The sequence below is a fragment of the Rhinoraja longicauda genome, chromosome 11 (assembly GCF_053455715.1).
Source record: "Rhinoraja longicauda isolate Sanriku21f chromosome 11, sRhiLon1.1, whole genome shotgun sequence".
NCBI lineage: Eukaryota > Metazoa > Chordata > Chondrichthyes > Rajiformes > Arhynchobatidae > Rhinoraja > Rhinoraja longicauda.
The window spans coordinates 20039529-20062385 of record NC_135963.1 but is presented as its reverse complement, the minus strand read 5'-3'; the positions used below and the strand labels follow the sequence as shown (position 1 = coordinate 20062385).

The following is a 22857-nucleotide window of genomic DNA, read 5'->3' as shown; positions in this document are numbered from 1 at the left end:
GTGTCCTATTTTGACTTAGTTTGGGAGTCAAGAAAACGATAGGATCAGGTGCAACATTGTTTTACACTCTATTGAATTTCGGGAAATTCAGCATTCTACCTAAAACTTCTTGCTGAGTTATGTTGACATTCCTCCCCACCCCCACCGATCTCATTCTATCCGCTGGCACATTGTAGTTAAAAACATAAGGTGCAGGGGATAAACAGCTTTGAAAAAGTGAAAGATAAGTAATTTACAAAATATTATTCATCCTTTTTTCCTACTGAAGGTGAATTCTTGTTTGTTCCCGACAGGGATGTTGTGCAAAACCTACCTAATAATGAAGTCAAACTCAGAACCAGCCAACATCAAGACCCCAAGTAGTGTGGAGATTGACCCGTCTATCACTGGTGCAAACATATGTTCCAGTGCCGATGCAGACCGCAGATTCCTGTTCCCAATGGCCGTCAGGAAACCCTGATAAAGATAAATGTTGTGTATTTATATCACAAACCAAATTGCACAAGAATGAAAAATCCACTGAAATGCACCATTAAGTTTAGGAATAAAATTAACACGATTTATTATTAACTTAAATGAACCTGCTAAGGACCTTAGATGTTTATTTCTCTCTTGTGGTAAGAAGAGAACACTTATTTTCAGTCAATATAAGTCCAATAGCCCTCAATGTTGAGTTTCTGGCAAGGCTAAATTTAAGTTGTAAATTTACATGTGTACCACTACTAATGCTACTAAACACCTTAACTAGGAGTCTAGCAAGTGGAATAATGTCCAAAGCACCAGAGAAGTTTAAAAAAAGCTCTAATAAAAGGCAGTGAACATAAACTCTGAACTAAAGACGTTTATCAGAAGACATGAATCAAAACCTGGCTGCTGAGATTTGTTAAAGCATAGTCCCAAAGAGGAGAAGGAGATGAAAACAAAGGGCTAAGAAGTTTAGGGGGAGACTTTCATCTGTGGACCTGACCGCAAATGCCTATCAGTGGAAAGGTAAAGCACTTTTAGTCAGAGGGTAGTTAATCTGTGGAACTCATTGCCACAGAGGGCTGTGGAGGACGTCAGTGGATATTTTTTAAGGCAGAGATAGACAAATTATTGATTAGAACGGGTGTCAAGGGTTATGGGGAGAAGGCAGGAAAATGGGATTAGGAGGCAGGGATCAGCCTTGATTGAATGGCGGAGTCGACTCGATGGGCTGAACTTGTGAAGTGTCCCGAGTTCAAGTAAAACAGAAGCGTGGGTTCATCTCCAAGACCTGGCTGTGTGACAAGACCCGAGTGTGGCATTGATATCAGGTAGTTGGTAGAAGAATGGGAGGAGAGGTGATCGGGTCTGACCCACTACCTGAAAGGATGGTTAAGATAGATATTTTAAGTACCCTGCATATGCAGTTGAAGACATGAGGTCTGGAAAGTGGGATTAAGATTGAGCTCTTTTGCCAATAGCACAGACATGGGTTGAGTTGAATTGAGTTGAGTTTATGATACGATACGATAGAACTTTATTTATCCCAGGAGGGAAATTGGTCTGCCAACAGTCATAAAAAACACAAGATACATGAAACATGAAAATTAAAGTGACGAGTGGAAAGTCCAGGATTGGGGATGTGCAAAGATTGGGGAGCGGGGGGGGGGGGGGGGGGAGGGGAGTCAGTCTACCCCACAACAGGAGGAGTTGTACCTCCTGTACCGCCTAACGGCAGCGGCTGACTAGCAGTCTGTCCGTCTTTTTTTTGTTGAGTGTCGGTGTTGGGATGATTTTTATATATATTTTTTTGGTTGTGTATGTGTGGGAGGGGGTGGTGGTGTGTGGGGGGTGGGTGTGGGTGGGTGGGTGTGGGGAACTTTTCTCTTCCTCACGGCGCGGGGTGCGGCTCGGCTGCGGGGCCTAACATCCCCCGGTGCGGCTCGGCCGCTGGACTTTACATCCCGGTGCGGCTTGGCCGCTGGACTTACATCGCCCGGTGCAGCTCGGCTGCGGGGCTTAACACCGCCCGGTGCAACTCGGCTGCGGGACTTTACATCGCCCGGTGCAGCTCGGCTGCGGGGCTTAACACCGCCCGGTGCAACTCGGCTGCGGGACTTAACACCGCCCGGTGCGGCTCGGCTGCGGGACTTTTCACCGCTGGTGCGGCTCGGCTGCGGGACTTAACACCGCCCGGTGCGGCTCGGCTGCGGGACTTTTCACCGCTGGTGCGGCTCGGCTGCGGGACTTAGCTGCGCAAGGCTTGGTCGCGGGCCTTTCATCGCCCGGTTCGGCCGCGAGACGTTTCAGCGCCCGGTGCGGGGACTGTGCGGGTCGGTCGGGGACGAGCTGTCTGTCCGTGGGCGTGGGGAAGAGAGGGGAACTTTTGATGCCTCCATCACAGTGAGGGGGTGTTTGGAGTCACTGTGATGGACGTTTGTGTTGGGGTTATGTGTCTTGTGTTCTTTTTTTTTTTTCTATGACTGCTATGTAGTTTCGTTCGGTACTTCGGTACCGAACGACAAATAAAGCTCTGTTATACTGTTATACTGTTATTTGATAGCCACAGGGAAGAGGGATCTCCTGTGGCATTGTGTACTGCATCAAAGAGCTAAAGGAGTTTAGTTTATTGTCACATGTATCGAGGTACAGTGAAAATATTTTGTTGCATGCTAATTCATCAGTGGATAGGCAATACATGATTACATGATGTGCTGAATGGTTCATTCTATATTGCTAAGGTCTTTAAAAAAAATTCTATGGGTATGTTGGACTGGCTGCAGATGTTCCTGTGAGCAGGCCAGCATAAGACCTCAGTGATCTACTTACCAGAGCTACATGGACAGTGAATTCCACTCCAATTCCAACGGAGGCAATCAGGATCACTACAGGGATTGCACTCAGTTTGATTCCCATCAGTCCCATGATACCAAACAGCTCGACTGTCATCATAGCCAGAGTAAACACCTGCAAAAAAGACAGGAGAGGTGAGGGTCTTCAACCTGCATGGGCTGAGCTGGCCAGAAGTCCACTTGAATCAGTAACATCACCAGGATAAGTTGCCTTTCCAGCCATTCTACCAATATACAGATAGTGTGAGTGAGTGAAATGATAGAGACAATTTAATGCACATGATCACGATCTCCACAAAAAGTCATCAAAGTAGATTTATGTTTAAAAAAGCAGATATTCTAACAGTTTGTGTTCGAGTAGCTACAAGACTGCACTTTCACAAAACAGTTGGTTGAGGAACTAATCTTTAAACAAGCATCACAAAATACAATGGGCAACATATTGTAAGGCAACGGAACAGGCAGCATTTCTGGATAGAAGGAATGGAAGACGTTTCGGCTCGAGATCCTTCTTCAGTCTGAAAAAGGGTCTCGACCCGAAACGTGGCCCATTCCTCCTCTCCAGAGAGACTCCAGCATTTTGTGTCTATCTTCGGTGTGAACCAGCACCTTCCTGCAGTTCCTTCCTACACATATTGTAAAGCAACGTTGAAACTGGAGATGATAAGCACTGGAAACCTGGTGAAATTTGAGAAAATATCATCGCAGATCAGGAAAACTGTTTCTTTCTTGGCCAGCAGGTATTGAATTTGCTAAAGTCTGGAGTCTGGACCACCCACAACTCTCTCCCAGCCTTTCTCCACCATTACAATGCAGTCCTTTGAAGCCATAAAGAAAATTGGTTGCATAAAGGAATAGGGCTACAAGCACAAAGTCCATTATGGGCTTTGCCCAAGGTGTAATGTACAAGTTTTATTCATTCATGATGCTGGCAATGTCAACATTTATTGTCCATCCCTAATTGTCTCTGAACTGCGGGAGCAATTAATAAATGATCATGGGATCTGCTGTTACCGGGGGGCCAAAGTGGGTAAGAATGCCAAAACATCTCCAAGAGGCATCAGTGTACACTGGGGCTTTTATGACAATACTTTCATTGTCCTTACTTTCCTACATGACTATGTGTGTTGCAGAATAAACTGACAGAAAAACACATTGCTCTCCCCACTTTGACCACCAGCTGTTACGTAGGTGGTGTTATCGGTGAATTGTGGCAGTTTTCCTGCATTATCTTTTCAATAGATAGCATGATCTAGTGAAACAGTTCATAGAAAAATAGTGGCTGGGAGGGCGGAAACAATCATTTTGGTATTAACATCCAAGATATATTATGAAGACTCTTTGAATGAAAGGGCCCCACTCGTTGGCAAGATCAGAGAGAGAAGAGTTCTTGTAAACTCAAGGATTACTTTTAAAGGTTAACTTCAAAAGGTGGGAGGAGAAAGGTGTTGCCCTTTTTGTAAGAAGATGCTGGGGCAAGGGATTTGTTTATAGTCTGAGCTTTTATCTTCTACCATGAGCTGTTTAAATGTAAATTCCTTCAGCCCCTCCAGCATAGACCTGGAGAAGATGAGGATAGCAGCAAGCAAACATTCTCTCTGAACCTTGCTGCCACTATCATCTGTTAGGTATCAGGTTACAGAGGCCTCCTGCCATTGTGTTTACAAGGAGAGGCTACTGTCTTTAAACTGAGGACAAGTGAAGCTTTTTTTCTTCCATTTCATGGTCTACAAAACCCGGCTCTCCCAACTCCTTGCTCGCTAGTTGGAGTTTTACACGTTTGGCTGCACGAACTGAAGTGAACAGTCAAGATTGTGTGTGTCCGTAAGGAAATTGGTACTCCTTTCTTTTGTTTTGCCTTCCCCGTGCCTAGGTGATGATAAGATTCTTGCTTTGATGTCAGCATGAGGCAGGTTTTGTCACGCATACCCTGTTGCTTGAATGGTACGGAAGAAATCACTGATAACTTTAAAATTTCTTCCCAAGCAAATAGGACTCATACATGAAAGGGTTTGTAACATGTTGCTGTTATAAAGAATATTGGCACTTTAAAAAAAAACATGTATCGAAATTCAAAATGAATGGGTTAGTCAACATATTTCTTTTGAAGGTAAGCATTGGTATAGTTTATTAGTGCAAAACATGCGTCAGAACAGGAGGAAAACTATCACAAGATATATTGGTCTCCCTTTCCCAAAGGTGCACATCAATTTCAGCTGTGGCAACCTATAGACGGGTCTCTGCTCCTCAAGGGACGGATGAAGAGTGAAGGGCAGAACATCCTTCAGCCCTGACCAAAGATACTAGAGGAGCAAGATAGGCCTCTCGATCCTAAAAACCGTAGTATGTCGTGGCGCCATTTTAGTAGGCAGAAACATTTTAAAAGAAAAATAACAAAAATCTGTGAATTGATAGATGAGATTATATTCTGCATTTTAATGGTATCATCACACATACTGTTCCCCCGGTGATTACACTGCGAGAGGCAAAGCGAACGGCGGGTTTTGCCTACTAAAATGGCGGACGTTACGTTCCTTTGCGCACTACACTTCAGTATAGGCGATTTCAACGGAGTGGTCCATCTTGTTCCTCTAGTATCTTTGGCCCTGACGCTCCAACGTGTTGACTGCCAGTGACCAAATGAACAAATAGAAGCTTTAGAATTGCACATGTGTTGAAGCCACTCAACACGTGATGATGAGAAAAGGGGGGAAGGCGGGAGGAGGGGGGGGGGGGTTGGGGGAGGGGAAGTGTCTAACAGACCCCAGAATGCTGGCTACAGGAGCAGAACCGAACTGCGAAGGGGAAGGGGTGGATTACATTGGAAATTAAAACAATGAAACTTGAGAATTTTATGAGCATCAACCAAAATCCCCCAATTCATTAATATTCTTGTAACACAACTCCAGCTATTTATTCTTAGTTTTTAATTCGTAGCAGCCATGTGTCCTTTAGTAATAGTTTCTCTGAGCAATGTATATCTATGCTGTATTTCCTACATTACAACTGGAACTACATACCTATAAATTGTTTCATTAGCGGTAAAGCAGGTTTAGACATTCTAAATAAGATGTGAAAGGTGCAGTAAGTTATTTTAGCGTGTGCATTGGCCAATTAAAGTAGAGCTCGGACAGTGTGACTGGGAATCTGTAACGTGCCATGTGGTACATTTACTCAGCTGTTTATGTTTCTAAAGTAATTTTTTAAATGAGCAAATGAGAGTGACAATGTAATGGAGTTGTGGAATGTCATCACAGAAGGCCATCAAAACACTTCAAAATAAGTTCACGTCAAAACCAAGTGCATTATTCATTATTGGAGTGGAGAGGATTTGGCAATCTGGTGAGAGGGTGGGTAGATGGGACTGCTGAATCAAAAAAAGCGACAGGGCTATTTAATTTCACAACTGTTTTTTCTGTGTCTAGATTTTCCAATGCCCTTTACTTAATGACAGTCAATTCTCTAGGAGTCTCTATTTCACAATATTATGATGCTCAACCAATGTTACGAAAGAACCTGGTGACTGAACCAAAAGATTTAGAAGAGAAATTTCAAATGCTTTTCAATGGCACAAACAGTTTAGTCCAGGATCAAATCAATCTCTCAATTATGCCTGTTTATGCCCCTGTTTAGTTTGGACGCGGAAACAGGCCCTTCGGCCCACAGAGTCCATGCCGACTAGCGATCCCCGTTCACTGGCGTTATCCTACACACTGGGGCCAATTTACAATTTTTACTGCAGCCATATTACCTACAAACCTGTATATCTTTTGAGTATGGGAGGAAACCGGAGCAACAATGGAAAACCCACGAGGTCAGGATCGAACCTGGGTCTCTGGCGTTGTAAGGCAACAACTCGACCATTGCGGCACCCTGCCGCCCTAGCTAATGTCCCTTCCTCAGCACTGCATTGAAGCAGGCTGGATTTTGAACTTATGTCTCTGGCAGTGGACCTCTGCATCCTTCTGACTCAGTGCTACCACACAGTTGACACATTTGGCTTTGCAAAATGTTATGAATTCTCCATTTCTCAGTGTAAACTATGTCTGTAGCTTCCTTTTCCAAGAGAATCATTTTTTTTGGCAATTCCCTCCTGTAGCCAGGTTTACTTTTAATGGTATTATTCACTGGGCCTTGGAAAAAAGGCCTTGTGGTGACCCCCTCCCAGCCAATGGGCCTCCCACCTCTGCTGCCATAGTCCGTCAGCTGTTGATGGATTGATTTATCACAAGAAGGTCACGCCAAGGACTACTTTTCTCCCAAATTCAACAGACAAGGATGTGAGAGTCCCTTGAGCACTGGATATTTTATCACTGTTTTCTTAAAAGATTACTTCCCACTGTACTCCATAAGCCTCAAACAATATCCCCTACAATTTAATTTATTGGCGACTGTCAGTGATTCTTTAGAGACTAGAGAGATTATGAAAATCAAAGTATCATGCTGTATTGCACTGGAACTTGCTAGCAGATAGCAAGTATCTGCAATGCTTTTTAAAGCAAGCAGTTCTTTTGTAACAGAGAAAATGAACAATGTACCTTTGCAGATAAATAAAAGATCTTTTTGTGCAGCAACTTGAGATTTTCAAATATTACCTGGCTTGCAGGTAGATAAAATTGTAAGCCATTGTGATTGTGAGTGTGTGTGTGAGAGAGAGAGAGAATGTGAGAGTGAGAGTGTGAGAGAGTACGAGTGAGTGTGTGTCTTTCTTTTTTGTTGATATACGAGTGTACAAGTGTGTGGGGGTGTGTATGTGGGTGTGGTGTGCGTAGGGTTGCCAACGTTCTAACTCCCAAATACGGGACAAGGCGACATCACCGCCCGCGCCCCACTTGACCTCACCCAGCCAGCGGCCACGTGCTCCAGCTCCACCGATGACGGCCGCCCAGGCCGGGAAGGGGTTGCAACCTCTGTTAGGCGAACACACTCGGCCCTGCTCTCACAACTCCGTTAACGTTAACGAGCTCCGTTAGCCTACACTGTCCGGGCCTACAGTGTCGGGGCCTACAGCGGCCTAACACAGGACAAGGGCAGTCCCACAGGATGTTCTGGCTAATATGGGACAGTTGGCAACCCTAGGTGTGCGTGTGTTTTGTAGCCAGTTGAACTTTCCAATGCAAATGTACTGGAGGGGGTTATATTAGTCACAACTGCATTACACACCATTCACAGAATTGATTAAAATTGAAATGTTTGTATTTGCAAAATAGCACTCAACATTGTAAAAACTTGTTCCACTACTTGGTTTCAGCTTTAAACTTTAAGAAATCCCACAGTGTAATTCATCTTGCTGATTATATCTTGCTGGAAGTGGTGAGTTCCACATAGAATCTCTCGCAGACCATAACTCGATTAAGCTGCTTCCACATTTAAGTTATGTAGTGCTGGTGAAATGGACTCGGTTTTATTCAGTATTGAAAGCATGGTTTGTTTTGCTCACTGTTTTGTGCCTTTTGATTTTACACAGCTCCCCTCTTGGGCTTTTCAATTTCTCACACGACTCCGGGATTTCAAGGCAAAACTACTCAACAACCATCCTGGGGGTAGATGAGGGTGAAACACACGAAAAGGGCCAGGAGATGGTTGTTTGTACAACCTCCCAACTGGCCCAGTGCTTCATGCGGGGAAGAAGAAAAAAATTGGCAAACACGCAAGAAAAACAATGAAAAGTACAAGTCCCTGACCCAGAAGCAACCATGTTAGAAGTTTCCTTTGTGTTGTGGGTACGCAAGAATGCCAGAATTTGAATATAATGCAGGCAAGTTGAACAAAATAACTTTTGCAGGAACATGCCTGACCTTCATGATTGTTATTCATGAGGGACACTTACAATGATGCCAGCGGTCCAGGGGTTTAGCAGCAGAAGAGCGCAGACCAGGAAGGTGCAGGCCAACACGATGCTGATGGTGAGCAGGAACCAGTGACGCAGGCCGATGTACTGCTCCCAGAACAGGAAAGGGTAACCGTTGGGGTAGCTGAGAACACCCTTCTTGGAAAACTCCTCGCATATTGCCCTGACGCTCTCGATAGCTTCAATGAAATCGGAGGTCTGCTGCAGGCCAGTCAGGTAGAACGGGAACTGGGCAAACTCGATCAGCTCGGCAGTGGGAACTGGGTAAAGGGGAGAGAGAAAAACTGTTAAACCTTTTAAGGATCACTGTACCACCGATGGAGGTGGGCTCTCCCCTCTTGCTCTACATTGTAGATTAATTGCATAGCCTATACTGTCACTGTTGCACAGCAATGTCTCCATGCAGTGGGGTATCAAAGAGTCACAGAACAGTACAACCAGACCTTTTATTAACCTGCATGGTAGTTCACGTAGTCATACAGCATGGAAACAGGCTCTTCGACCCAACGCCCACGCCAACCATCATGCCCCATCTACACGAGTCCTGTTTACCTGTGTTTTGGCCCATATCCCTCTAAACCTACCCTATCCATGTACCAGTCCAAATGTTTTTTAAACATTGTGATAGTACCTGCCTCAACTGCATCCTTTACTTTAGTCTACCGATACAGCATGGAAAAAGGCCCTTCAGCCCACCATGTCCACGCCGACCAGCGATCCCCATACACTAGCATTATCGTACACACTAGGGACAATTTGCAATCTTTACCAAAGCCAATTAACCTACAAACTGTGCGAATGTAGGTGAAAACCGGAGCACCTAGAGAAAACCCATGCGGTCACGGGGAGAACATACAAACCCCTTATAGACCGTCACCGGTAGTCAGGATTGAACTGGGATCTCTGGCGCTGTAAGGCAACAACTCTACCGCTGCGCCACCATGCCTCTGGCCGCTTGTTCCACATACCCAGCGTCCTTTGTGTGAAAAAGTTGCCCCACAGGTTCTTGTGCAAAAGACTCTTGTGCATCAACTCTATCTATTTCTCTCATGATCTTACACACCTCTTTCAGATCATACCTCCTACGCCTGTGCGAGTTGTTTTGCATTGACTGGAGCAGGTGGGGCGAAAGTGCTGTAAAACGAATTTGCTGTCAGCGTTCGGGTCTGGCATATGGAACAACTGAGAGCTGGAGACTCCACACGGCTATTTGGTATGGTCAGCGGATGCCCAGGTGACCTCCACAATGGGTCAGGAGGCTGTTAGACGCTGACTGCGATCGCTCACAACAGGTGCTGGCTTCTAATTAGGCAATGGAGTTCAGCAGCATTGCAGCAATGGAGAAACCCCAGCCAGAAGGCAGAACCCCTTGTAGACTGGATGACTTGGGAAACAGTCAGCAAAATCCTGTTGACATTTGCCAGACTCCAGCTGCACACTCAAGATCTCTTGGGCCTGTTTGTGCCACCCTGCTCCACGGCCTGATGCATTCTACCTCAGTTTTAACTTACCATACTTCAGGCATGAAAACAATCTGAAAGAGTTTATTCTTTCCTCAGCCCCACTCCAGTGGCTTCGTGATTTCCTGGATAGATTTACCCTCAATGTAGGTACAAGAAAGTGCAAGTGTCTTGTCACATCAGGGCATCATGACACCAGTGCAATGTTGCCACTACTTTTCCAGTAGTTTGGATCTGAAGCAATGGCTTCGTGCATTCATTTTTTTAATGAAGGATATGGAGCCACTTCCTTCCACAATTACCATGTGGCTAACATTATGCTCCCTTAAAAATAAATTCCAGCACGCTCAACCGGAAGGCCAATGACTCCATGTGCATAATCAAAGGGAGTCTTGAGATAGTAAGGAACTGCAGATGCTGGTTTATACCAAAGATAGACACAAAATGCTGGAGTAACTCAGCAGGTCAGGCAGCATCGTTTTGGGTCGGGACCCTTCTTCGGACTCCGAAACATCACCTATCCTTTTTCTCCAACGTGACACGCTGAGTTACTCCAGCACTTTGTGTTTTATCTTTATTAAATGAGCCCTAGATGAACTAATTTCCACATAGCTAGTAGACAAGACAAACTGAAATTCCAAATGAGAATGGTTTCCAAACTGATGAAACATTTCTTTCGTATTCAGTTTGGGAGAAGTTTAATTATACGTCTCAAGCGTATATTCTGAAGAAGGGTCCTGCCCAAAACACCACCTATCCATGTTCCCTGGAGATGCAGCCTAACCCGCTGAGTTACTCCAGCACTTTGTGTCTTTTTTTTGTTGTAAATCAGCATCTGCAGTTCCTTGTTTCTCTATATTCTAAAGTTCTTCTGCAAGCTCTTTAGTCAGTCACACACAAATTTTGATACCCCTTCTCGATACATACTTCTCAAATTCTCTCCAGTGGTGTCATATCTGTCGTGAATCCATTCGGGTGGGTGAGGGTTGAAGTTAGCTTGAGATGCAGCATAGCCGAGGGGGTCATTGCTGACCCACACCGTCAGGTAGATGTAGAAGACATCGGGGTTGATGATTCCATCCTCATCCACCAAGCTCCTTGAAGACAACTATAACAAAGAAGATGAGGAAACAGTCCTTACGTGAGACACAACAAACTAATATAACAGCATGTCTGAGCACTAACTAGCCCAAAAGATCCTGAAGTAAGACCATTAGACCAGACATAGGAGCAAAACTAAGCCAGTCGGCCCATCAAATCTGCTCCACCATTCGATCATGGCTGATCTATTTTTCCCTCTTATCCCCGTTCTTAACGATTGATCATGAAAATCTAGAATCCCATATTGAAGCTTCATCTCTCGTAGAATTTGCCATCTTTTGTTTCTTATTTTACTTCTGTTGATAGATATAGGTTTGTGAGAGTAGTATTTCAACTTGGGAGGGTGGTGGTAATGGGAGAATGCACGTCAGCAGCAGAGCAAGTTCCAGATATTTGCAGCAAATAAGTACATAAATATGATGGGCAGGACAAGACAAAATAGTCCACCATACTCACGACGACACTGAAAGTCATGAGCCCCAAACAGGAGTCACATAATCTCCTGGGACAGGAAGAAGACCAAAGAAAAATAAGGCAATAATTCAATTGATGATAGTTTAAAACAAAAATCTCTCCAACTCTTAAGAAAGTTTTAAACAAGCTTCAGAAGCTAACAGTGACAGCATGGACCTCAGCCACTATTGCCATCATGTACAAGTAATCCAGGTACAAGAGTACTTGTACAAGAGTGATCCAGAGCAACACTCATGTACAAGAGTGATCCAGATTAATACTCCCACCGCTTTGCTCTGACTATATGCCCTAGCCAGCGTCAATCCCAGAATGCCTCCAGGCACCAGTGTGACATTTCCTGTTTCCTGTTTTGGTATCCCTGTATTCTGAATGGGTCTCCAGTTGACAAGTTTAGGCAGCTAGAGCAAGCAATTCTCATGCCATCTACGTTCAATTCATGCAGATAGATTAAAAATTCACCTGGTTGTAGTTGAATGGTTCTTTCTTGTTTCCTGTTTGTATGAGTAATTTATAGGCAAGGACACCATCTTCTGAACCATTACGGTAACCCTCCCTGGTGATTTTGCCTGTTCGCCAGTCTTCATCAAATGCAGCCTGTAGCCCTGGATGAACAAGACATGTGCATAAGAAAAGGAACGGTATAATACTTTTACAATTAGCAGGAAATTCCTTTAGTCCTTTGGTCTAGAGGAATATGGTTAAACAAACATCCGTAGGTGAGTAGTCTTTACCTTATGGGTATCAAAACTATAATTATTCAGTCTTCCAACTATAATGAGACTTTGGAATGCATTTTCCATCAAAACCAGCATAATTCTATGAAAGGTTTAGGAATTTCCCCTCCGATTGCTACTGGTATATCAGGTAACAGCTAGAAATTACTGCAAGGTAGCTTTCCTTCTTCACCGCCTGTGAAGCAATCTTGCCAAATGCATCACTCGCCCATTATAAAGTCAGCTCATATAAATTCCAGTCGAGCAAAAATTAGTCAAATCTTGTAAATTGAGGTGCAATTTACACCACTGGATTAAGGCCCTGAAGACAAAAGTATATCCTTAAATTTCACTTTCACTTCAATTGCACACTTGATGAGTTGCTGTTCTGCACTAAGCTTATGGAAGTAATTGGATGCTTCAACCTATACTGGGGAATCTCCCATGGCATGGCTCAATGATAGTTCCAGCATTGTCCGGTACAAGGGCCAGCATGAAACTGGTGGGTAAAATTTTAAAGGGCAAGGTGCTACAGCAAGTAACGTGATGCATGTTATTGAAATGGCAAGGTCTCCCTCCCCACTTTGACATCCTTCAGCACAAAAACAAACTGCTAGAGAACTTCAACAGGTTAGGCAGCATCTGTGGAGGCAGAAGAACGGTTGACGTTTCGGGACAACGACCCCACTGCCTCTACAGATACAGCCTGACCCATTGAGCTCCTCCTCCAGCAAAACAAAACAAAGTGCTGGAGAGTGTGAAGAAGGGTCCAGACCCGAAGCCTTTTATGTCAATTTCCCTCCACAGATGCTGCCTGAACCCGCTGAGTTCCTCCAGCACTTTGTTCTTTTACTCAAGATTCCAGCATCGGCAGTCTCTTGCATCTCGAGTTCCTCCTGATATTTGTTTTTTGCTCCAGATTCCCGCACCTTTAGACTCTTTGAGATGCAGCGTAGAAACAGGCCCTTCAGCCCACCGAGTCCATGCAGACTAGCGATCACCCCCTGTACAGTAGCACTATCCTACACACGAGGGACAATTTACGGAAGGCAATTAACCTACAACCCTGTACATCTTGGGAGTGTGGGAGGAAACCAGAGAACCCGGAGAAGATCCACGCGATCACAGGGAGAACGTACAAACTCCATACAGACAGCACCCATAGTAAGGAACAAACCTGGGTCTCTGGCGCTGTAAGGCAGCAACTCTACCGCTGTGCCACTGTCTCTCCCCAATAGAGACTGTGCAGTCTCTTCTGTCTACAATTACATCCTTCACCCTAGCAAAACCTCAAGGTTTGCCTTTTTTTTGTTGCGAAAAGAATGACTTCAGGAAAACTTTGCTGAACAAGCTGTTGCCATGATTTAGTGGTTTAAAAAGAAACCCATTTCAAAGCAGTAATTTAACATCACTCAACAAAAACCACAATTAAAATATGGGAATGCATGGAGTTTATTAAAGGGCATGGTTTGGAAGTTTTTTTTTTTCATTTTAGTTTGTTGAATGCTACCCTGTGTGGTCCTACAGAAAAGGATACACTGGTTTTCAAAAAGCACTAGCCTGCTCAATCTGTTATGGCTGTGACAAAGGCATTTTTTTTAAAACCCAGTAAACTCCATCTGGCAAACCCTTTGAACATTCAAGCATCTTTATTTCACTTTTATTTTGCATCTGTGTTTTTTGCCTCCTCACGCTAGTTTTTTCGGTCTGTGCCCCTGACGCTGCTCAAGTGATAAAATCTTCACAAGTGCCAAAGACTTCAGAGTTTGCCGAGTTCCTAATCTCAGTCAAGGTGAATTATTTTCCCCAAAACATTATAGGTATCGTGCACCATCAGAGTTCTGAGCACATTTTGATGCTAATAGCGGTAGAAATGCTATACATATGGTATGGTATAGCATATTTGTGCTATACCTATGCTATTGCCATAGCTTATATAATATTATAGCCTCCAGCATAGATATGCTATATGTAGCATGGGTGTAAAAAAAAAATCTTATTTATTTATAAATTTACAGATACAGCACGGAAACAGGCCCTTCGGCCCACCGAGTCCACACTGACCATCGATCCCCACACATTAACACTGCCCTACACACACTAGGGACATTTTTACATTTATACAAGCCAATTAACCTACAAACCTGTACGTCTTTGGAGTGTGGGAGGAAACCGAAGATCTCGGAGAAAACCCACGCTGGTCACGGGGAGAACGTACAAACTCCGTACAGACTCTGGTGCTGTAAGGCAGTAGCTCTACCACTACTGTGCCACAGTGCGGCCGCGGGTGTTAAATTGTACAAAAATGAAGTGTAATCTGCAGTCATTATATAATAAATTCTCCTAAGATGTCATTTTACTGGCTGTGAAGAATGAAGTATACTTAAATAAAAATTCTGACATTTGCATTCACTACTCGTATAAAATGAAAGGATTATGTTCCATTTTATCCCTTAACTAGAAGATTGTCCATCAACCAAGATATCATTATACAGGTTGCAAAGAAAGAAGTGTGCTTGAACAAAAATGTTGATATTTGCATTCACTACTATTATAAAATGAAATGATTATGTTCTCTTTTAACTCTTGACCAGAAGATGTTATCATCAGCCAAACATATTTGCCTCTTAGAGTTAAAGTACTTGATCTTTTAAATGGAAGAACTGGGAAGGGGGATGGGATGGTTGTAGAGACCCTCAAAGACTTGGTTCTTTTAAAGCAAAGCTGCACAGATTCACTTCTGAAACTCCTGTCCACTGTCTGTCAACAACGTAGGTTCCAAAAAATTGTTGGTGAGAGTCTCGGGAGACTTAGGTCGAGAGTTTCAAAGATTGAGCGTTTCTGGCTACCGGGGAGCTTCAGAAAGGATACTGCCCACTGTCTGAGCTGAGAAAAGCTGTGCAGAGTGTGCATATCTTCTTTATGTCAGGCCTTCCAGCAAAAAAAGCTAGCCAGATGTCAGGTGCATTTGCCATGTTGCTAGCAAACCTGAAGAAAAGTACTTTGTAAGGGGAATGGAAATACATGTGCGGGAGAGAGGGGGGGAGGGGGGAGAGAGGGGGGGGAGGGGAGAGAGGGAGGGAAAAGAGGGAGAGAGTGCGCGTGGGGCTGCTATAACCAGTGTTATTGTAACAGTATCACTTGGAAAAAAACTATAAAAATACCAATTCACTTGAAGGAAGTGTTGAATACCAAGCTATAATAAAAGAATCCTAATCTTCAGCCTTGTAATGAGATTCCAACGAGTGTCTTCAATTACAGGGCTAAGGTAGGATAATGCTCCGACCTCATGCATGTTCTTGGTAAAGTGTTGGGTGTTTGGCAGAGCGATTCTGCTGAAATGTAAACACACCTTGTCATTCAATCTGGCAAATGCAATCAAGCCAAACCCTCAAGGCATGAGGATGTAACAGGAGTAGGCTTACTCGGGAAAGAAAAAAAGCATTGTTGTATTTCCTGCTCCCCCTTCACTGCCCCCCCCCCCCCTTCCCCACCCCCCTCACTACCTCCCCCACCCACACCCCCTCCAACTCAGCCCTGAAGGGAATTCAGCTCTTCAGAGAAAAATTCTGCGCTCTGTTCTGTACTCGGGAGAGCTGGGAGGCAGCTGTGTTTTCACTGCCGAATGTTTCAATACAACGCTGTTTACTGGTACTAGAGGGCACCACCAAGCCCGTACAGGGAAAGTCCAGGACTAAAACAGGAGCTGACACGTGTTCAGCAGCAGGGCACATGGGGGAAAAAAACCCAAGAATACTTTGAAGAGGAATGGAAGGTGTTGACGAGGATGTGTGCTTGAGATACGCGGCACTCAAATCTCTCAACAATTATCAGCAAACATATCGCAGGGCTGTCAGTTGAAAGGGATTAGCTCATTCTCCTTTGAAGCCAACTTTAAAATTGAGATGCAGGATTTTGAATTCAGATCCATGTCAGCAAGATGCCAAGAATTACACATCTGATCTGTGAGGAAATGGTTGAAGCACAGCAATTTAAAAAAAAATATCCTCCAGGAAAACAAAATAAAATATTTCCTAACTACACAAGAAAACAACCTTTTGCATGCTGCAATTTCTCTGTGATGGTTGCACTTGAAAATAAGGCATCTGAACCAACCATCAGATCAAAGATAACAATAGAAGCTCACTTCTGAAGGCTTCTATGCAGAAGCACAGAACTTTTTTCTAAAGGCAAAATATCTTTTGATTTGAAAACTTTTTGAACAGTCTGTGTTGTGACCCTATTTTCCTTTGCAGCACAAGTGTGGTCAACAATGGGTTAAAGAATATATAAGAAAATAACTGCAGATGCTGGTACAAATCGATTTATTCACAAAATGCTGGAGTAACTCAGCAGGTCAGGCAGCATCTCGGGAGAGAAGGAATCTTCTCTCCCGAGATGCTGCCTGACCTGCTGAGTTACTCCAGCATTTTGTGAATAAATGGGTTAAAGAATGTTCATTTCCTTTCTTGGAACTTAACCCCATGTCAGTTTGGATAAGCGGCACAGTGGCGCAGCAGTAAAGCTGCTACCTTACAGCGCCAGAGACTCAAGTTGGATCCTGACTACGGGTGCTGTCTGTGCAGAGTTCGTAAGTCCTCACTGTGGCCACGTGGGTTTTCTCCGGATGCCACGGTTTCCACCACACTCCAAAGATGTACAGGACTGTACGTTAACTGGCTTTGATAAAAACTGTAAAATTGTCCCTAGTGGGTAGTGTGTGTGTACGGGGTGATCATTGGTTGGCACGGACTCAGTGGGCCGCAGGGCTTGTTTCCATGCTGTATCTCCAAAGTAAAGTCTAATGTTGCAAATTAACTGGATTGTACTTTCACAGTGTCCCACGCTATGGAAACGGGCCCCTTTCCCACTCCAACCATCAAACATCCATTTTTGCACACCCTACACCAATCTAATTTTATTCTACTCCCATTTATATTAGACAATAGACAATAGACAATAGACAATAGGTGCAGGAGTAGGCCATTCAGCCCTTCGAGCCAGCACCGCCATTCAATGCGATCATGGCTGATCACTCTCAATCAGTACCCCGTTCCTGCCTTCTCCCCATACCCCCTCACTCCGCTATCCTTAAGAGCTCTATCCAGCTCTCTCTTGAAAGCATCCAACGAACTGGCCTCCACTGCCTTCTGAGGCAGAGAATTCCACACCTTCACCACCCTCTGACTGAAAAAGTTCTTCCTCATCTCCGTTCTAAATGGCCTACCCCTTATTCTCAAACTGTGGCCCCTTGTTCTGGACTCCCCCAACATTGGGAACATGTTATCTGCCTCTAATGTGTCCAATCCCCTAATTATCTTATATGTTTCAATAAGATCCCCCCTCATCCTTCTAAATTCCAGTGTATACAAGCCCAATCGCTCCAGCCTTTCAACATACGACAGTCCCGCCATTCCGGGAATTAACCTAGTGAACCTACGCTGCACGCCCTCCATAGCAAGAATATCCTTCCTCAAATTTGGAGACCAAAACTGCACACAGTACTCCAGGTGCGGTCTCACCAGGGCCCGGTACAACTGTAGAAGGACCTCTTTGCTCCTATACTCAACTCCTCTTGTTACGAAGGCCAACATTCCATTGGCTTTCTTCACTGCCTGCTGAACCTGCATGCTTCCTTTCATTGACTGATGCACTAGGACACCCAGATCTCGTTGAACTCCCCCCCCTCCTATTAACTCCCCTTTAGATTTTCTCACTCAGCTGCACACTCGGGGAAAGTTACAGTGGGCAAATTATCTATCAAACTGGACATTTTGGTGATCTGAGAGGAAAGCGGATCCCCCAGGAAAAACCTGCAGAGTCACAGGGAGAATATGCAAACTCCACACAGAGAGCACCAGAAGTCAGGATTGAGCATTGTTCTCTGGTGACAGCTTCTTTACTGTCTGAGATGCCGTGCCTCACTTATCTGAGGCACTGTGCCACCCTGAAATGTTATATGAATAGATCTAGTTTAGTTTAGAGATTCAGCGTGGAAACAGGCCTTCAGCCCACCGGGTCCGCACCGACCAGCAATCCCCGCACATTAACACTATCCAACACACACTAGGGACAATTTTTACATTTGCCAAGCCAATTAAGCTACATACTTCTACATCTTTGGAGTGTGGGAGGAAACCGAAGATCTCGGAAAAAAACCCACGCAGGTCAAGGGGAGAACGTACAAGCAGGATACAGACAGCACCCGTAGTCGGGATTGAACCCGGGTCATCCGCGCTGCATTCGCTGTAAGGCAGCAACTCTACCGCTCGCCACCGTGCCGCCCTCTTAGAGGACAATAACCATGTGCTTTTATGTGAGAAAATATTAGAAGGGTTGCTTTCTGCGCAAAGTCTCTGAGGGATGAACCAATGAGATCTCCTGTAATCGGGCATTATTACCTTTCACCGTCCGGCGCGGCCTGAAATAGGCCGCGGGATTTTCTCCGCCCGGCGGGGGCTTCAATGTCAGGAGCCCCAACCGCCCCGACGTGGCAACTTCAACAGCCTGACCGCGGGAGAAGACGGCAGGGGAAGAGAAAAAGACATTCTGGCCTTCCATCACAGTGAGGAGGTGACTGGAGGAGACTCACTGTGATGGATGTTTCTTTTGTTTGGTGTTAGTTTATGATTGTATGTGTTATTGCATTTTTATTGATTATTCTTATTGGTCTTATTGTTGAACTGCGGGTAATGTTTCATTTCACTGCACATTTATGTGTATGTGACAAATAAACGACTATTGACTATTGACATTAGCCTTGGTTGTGCAGAGACAATGTGTATGGCCAAGATATTTAAGCTTTGCAAAACTGAGGAAAACTCACAAAGTCAACAGAGATTATTACAGTATGATACATTAATAGAAATTATAACTCTTTGTAGTTTGGATAGAATATGAAAATTAAAAGATATTTCTTTGAAATATAAATATACAAACTCAATGATCTATTAATATCGTGAATCAAGTGTCATTTGGACCTTACTCAAACTGCAAACTTCTTCCATTCATCGCTGAAAGTTTGGAATTAACACCTCCCCATTGGCGATCCAGCAATTATTAGAATGCAGTGCAATTTTGCACAACACATTTGTCCTATTCTACAGAAATCAGGCTCCTTCATCTACAACAACAATGACATTGGAATATAGTCAATTTAACTCAGTTAAGTGCAGAGTAATATATTTTGGGGAGTTAAACCATGGCAGGTTTTTCATACAATTAATGACGGGACCAGAGGGTGGACACTAAACAGTACAGCACAAGAACGGGCTCTTCGGCCAACAATGAAGCTCCCCGAAAGTAGTGACACAGGTAGCCAAGTGGTGAAGAAGGCTTGTGGCCTGCTTGGCGTCACCAGACAGGGCATTTTACACAAGAGTTGGAACGCCATATTACAGCTAAGTCGAACATTGCTGTTGAGACCCCACGTGGAATATTGTGTGCAGTTCTGGTCGTCCTACTATAGGAAGGATATGATTAAGCTAGAGAATATGCAGAACAGATTCACAAGTATGTTGCCAGGACTGGAGGGCTCGAGTTGTGAGGAGACAGATTAGGCAGACGGAGAGTTTTCCTCAGAGCGAAGAAGACTCTGCATCGAAGAAGGGTCTCCATCAACATAGGCAATTATTCCTCTTCTCCAGCTAGCCTCTCCTGCGGGGTTCCACAAGGCTCCATCCTAGACCCCATTCTCTTCTCTCTGTACATGCTCCCCCTCGGCCAAATCATTCAAAGGCACGGCATTTCTTTCCACTGCTATGCGGATGACACACAGCTTTATCTCCCCCTGAAACCCAACAACCGGTCAAATTTAATCAGCCTCATGCACTGCCTTGAGAACATAAAATGTTGGATGGCACAGAACTTCCTTCAACTAAACGAGAGCAAGTCTGAGGTCATCCTATTCGCCCCCCCCGACTCCATCAAAACGATAACAGGCAACCTTGGAAGCCTATCCTCCCTAGTCAAAGCGCATGTCAAAAACCTTGGCGTGATATTTGATTCTGCATTAAAGTTTGACAAGCAAGTCAACGCTGTGGTAAAAGCCAGCTTCTTCCAGCTTCGTACCATAGCTAAAATCAAACCATTCCTCCAATTTGACGACCTTGAAAAAATCATCCACGCATTCATTTCCTCCCGCCTAGACTACTGCAACTCCCTATACACTGGGATCAGCCAATCATCCCTGTCCCGCCTGCAATTGGTCCAAACGCTGCAGTGAGACTCCTGACGGGTACCCGTAAAAGGGACCACATCACCCCAATTCTGGCCTCTCTCCACTGGCTCCCTGTACGGTACAGAATCAACTTCAAGCTCCTCCTATTCACGTATAAAGCCCTAAATGGACACTCCCCCCCCCTACATCAAAAATCTTCTAACCCCCCTCTCTAACTCCAGGTCCCTCAGGTCGGCCGACTTGGGGCTACTGACTATCCGGCGGTCTAGGCTTAAGCTCAGGGGTGACCGCGCTTTTGCGGTTGCAGCACCTAGACTGTGGAACAGCATCTCACTCCCCATCAGAACTGCCCCCTCCATCGGCTCCTTTAAGTCCAGGCTCAAAACCTATTTCTACTCCCTAGCATTTGAGGCCCTCTGAGGGGGCGCTGTGAACTGTTTATGTATGTGTTGTTAGGTTTGTGTGCCATTGTTTGTTCGTTCTTAGTACCTGAACTGATGTACAGCACTTTGGTCAACGTGAGTTGTTTTTAAATGTGCTATACAAATAAAATTGACTTGAAGGCTGAGGGGCAACCTTGTAAAGGTCAAAAACATGAAGGGCATAAATAAGGTGGATGGTCATGGTCTTTTTCCCCAAGGTAGTGAAGTCTTAAACTAGAGGTTATAGGTTTAAAGTGAGAGGGGGAAGATTCAAAGAGGAATTCAGAGGCAGGTTTTTCATACAGAGGGCAGTGGGTATATGGAACGAACAGCCAGAGAAAGTGGTAGAGACGGGAACAATAACAACGTTTTAAAGACATTTGGACAGCTTCATGAATAGGAAAAGTTTAGAGGGATATGGACCAAATGCATGCAAATGAAACAGCTCAAGAAGGCCCAGTGGTCAGCATGGATGAGTTGGGCCAAAGGGCCTGTTTCTGTGCCCTGTAACTCGATGGCTGACTCTCAAAGCTATCATAACCCAATAAAGCATGCCACCCACAAATTTGTTCAGAACGTCAAGTCACAGCTGTATATCATTACAATTAAAACTTGCGAATTGAAATGCCACACACATATAGAAAATGCCTTTCTCTGTGTTTAGGTGGAAGCTGGACCGGTGCCAGGTGGAAGTGAAGGGTGTCTCCACAACTCTTGCCCTCACTGAGGACTTCTCCCTTTTCCCACCTTAACTATGTGCAGCCAAGTGTATCTACCTTTAGTTCTTGACAAGTATATTTGTTGGTACTTCCTTTCTTTATAATCTGGTCCAGCCCTACAATCCTTTGAGAACTATGTTTCTTCAGTACCAGCATCTGGTGTCTTCACCAATTTCCTTTAGCATATCATCGGCCTGTAGTTTTGAAGTTCTATAATTCACTCCATTAACCTCTCTTCCCCCACCCCACCCCACCCAATCCTTTAAGTAACTTATTAAGGCCTGATGGCTTCACCAAGACTATTCTAATATTAGCTTCTTCAGTTTCATTTGTTTAGTTTATTATTGTCAAGTGTACTGAGGTACAGCAAAAAGGACCGTTCAGTGGCCTGATGACAGCTGGGAAGAAATTGTCCCTGAATCAGGTAAGCTTTTTCGAACTTCTGTACTTCTTGCCTAATGGGCGAGAGGAGAAGAGGGAGTGACTGGGGTGAGACTGGTCCTTGATTATGCTGGCGGCCTTGCCGAGGCAGCATGAAGTGTAGATGGAGTCAATGGAAGGGAGGCTGGTTTGTGTGATGGTCTGGGCTACGTCCACAACTCTCTGCAATTTCTTGCGGTCTTGGATGGAGCTGTTCCCAAATCGGCATGTCTTTGTCTCAATCTAACGTTACAAAAGATTTCCCCCCCATGAACCATGTTGGTATGTTTTACTATGTTTTAAAGTGTTATCTAATTGCAAGCTATTGCTGCTGCCCTGGGATAAATGGCAAACAGTAGGAAGTAGTAAATGCTTCAGTTACTATATGACACAGCCACTGGAACATGGGTTATTCATGGAAAGAGTGCATTAGGCCTCGTGAAGGAACCAAAGCACTTTGGTCTTGCTTTCATTTGATGTGTGTAACTTTCATCCCGAATCCCGTTTTTTAATTAGAGTGCTTGCGTATTTATCTCATCCATATTAGCTGCTTTTACATTAAGCATACTGATTCTAGAAGAGGCCTTTTTATATTCCCAACAAGCTACACTCTCTCCAACACTGCAGGAGATCATAGCAGGTAAACATGTTCCACAGTTTACCAGGACCATGAAAAAGTAGTTCTTTGTTGCTGCCTGAAAA

General features: G+C 44.5%; 1 protein-coding gene across 1 annotated transcript in view; it reads right to left on the bottom strand.

Annotated features, from left to right (window-relative positions):
- Nucleotides 1-22857, bottom strand: part of ptch2 (patched 2) — a 114443-nt gene that overhangs the window by 15981 nt on the left and 75605 nt on the right. Inside the window, exons 16-20 of the mRNA XM_078408098.1 lie at nt 12162-12304; nt 11055-11235; nt 8647-8927; nt 2794-2931; nt 314-456 (exon numbers count right to left, since the gene is read on the bottom strand). Coding sequence (XP_078264224.1) covers nt 314-456; nt 2794-2931; nt 8647-8927; nt 11055-11235; nt 12162-12304 — 886 coding nt within the window. The remainder of the gene's footprint in view (nt 1-313; nt 457-2793; nt 2932-8646; nt 8928-11054; nt 11236-12161; nt 12305-22857) is intronic.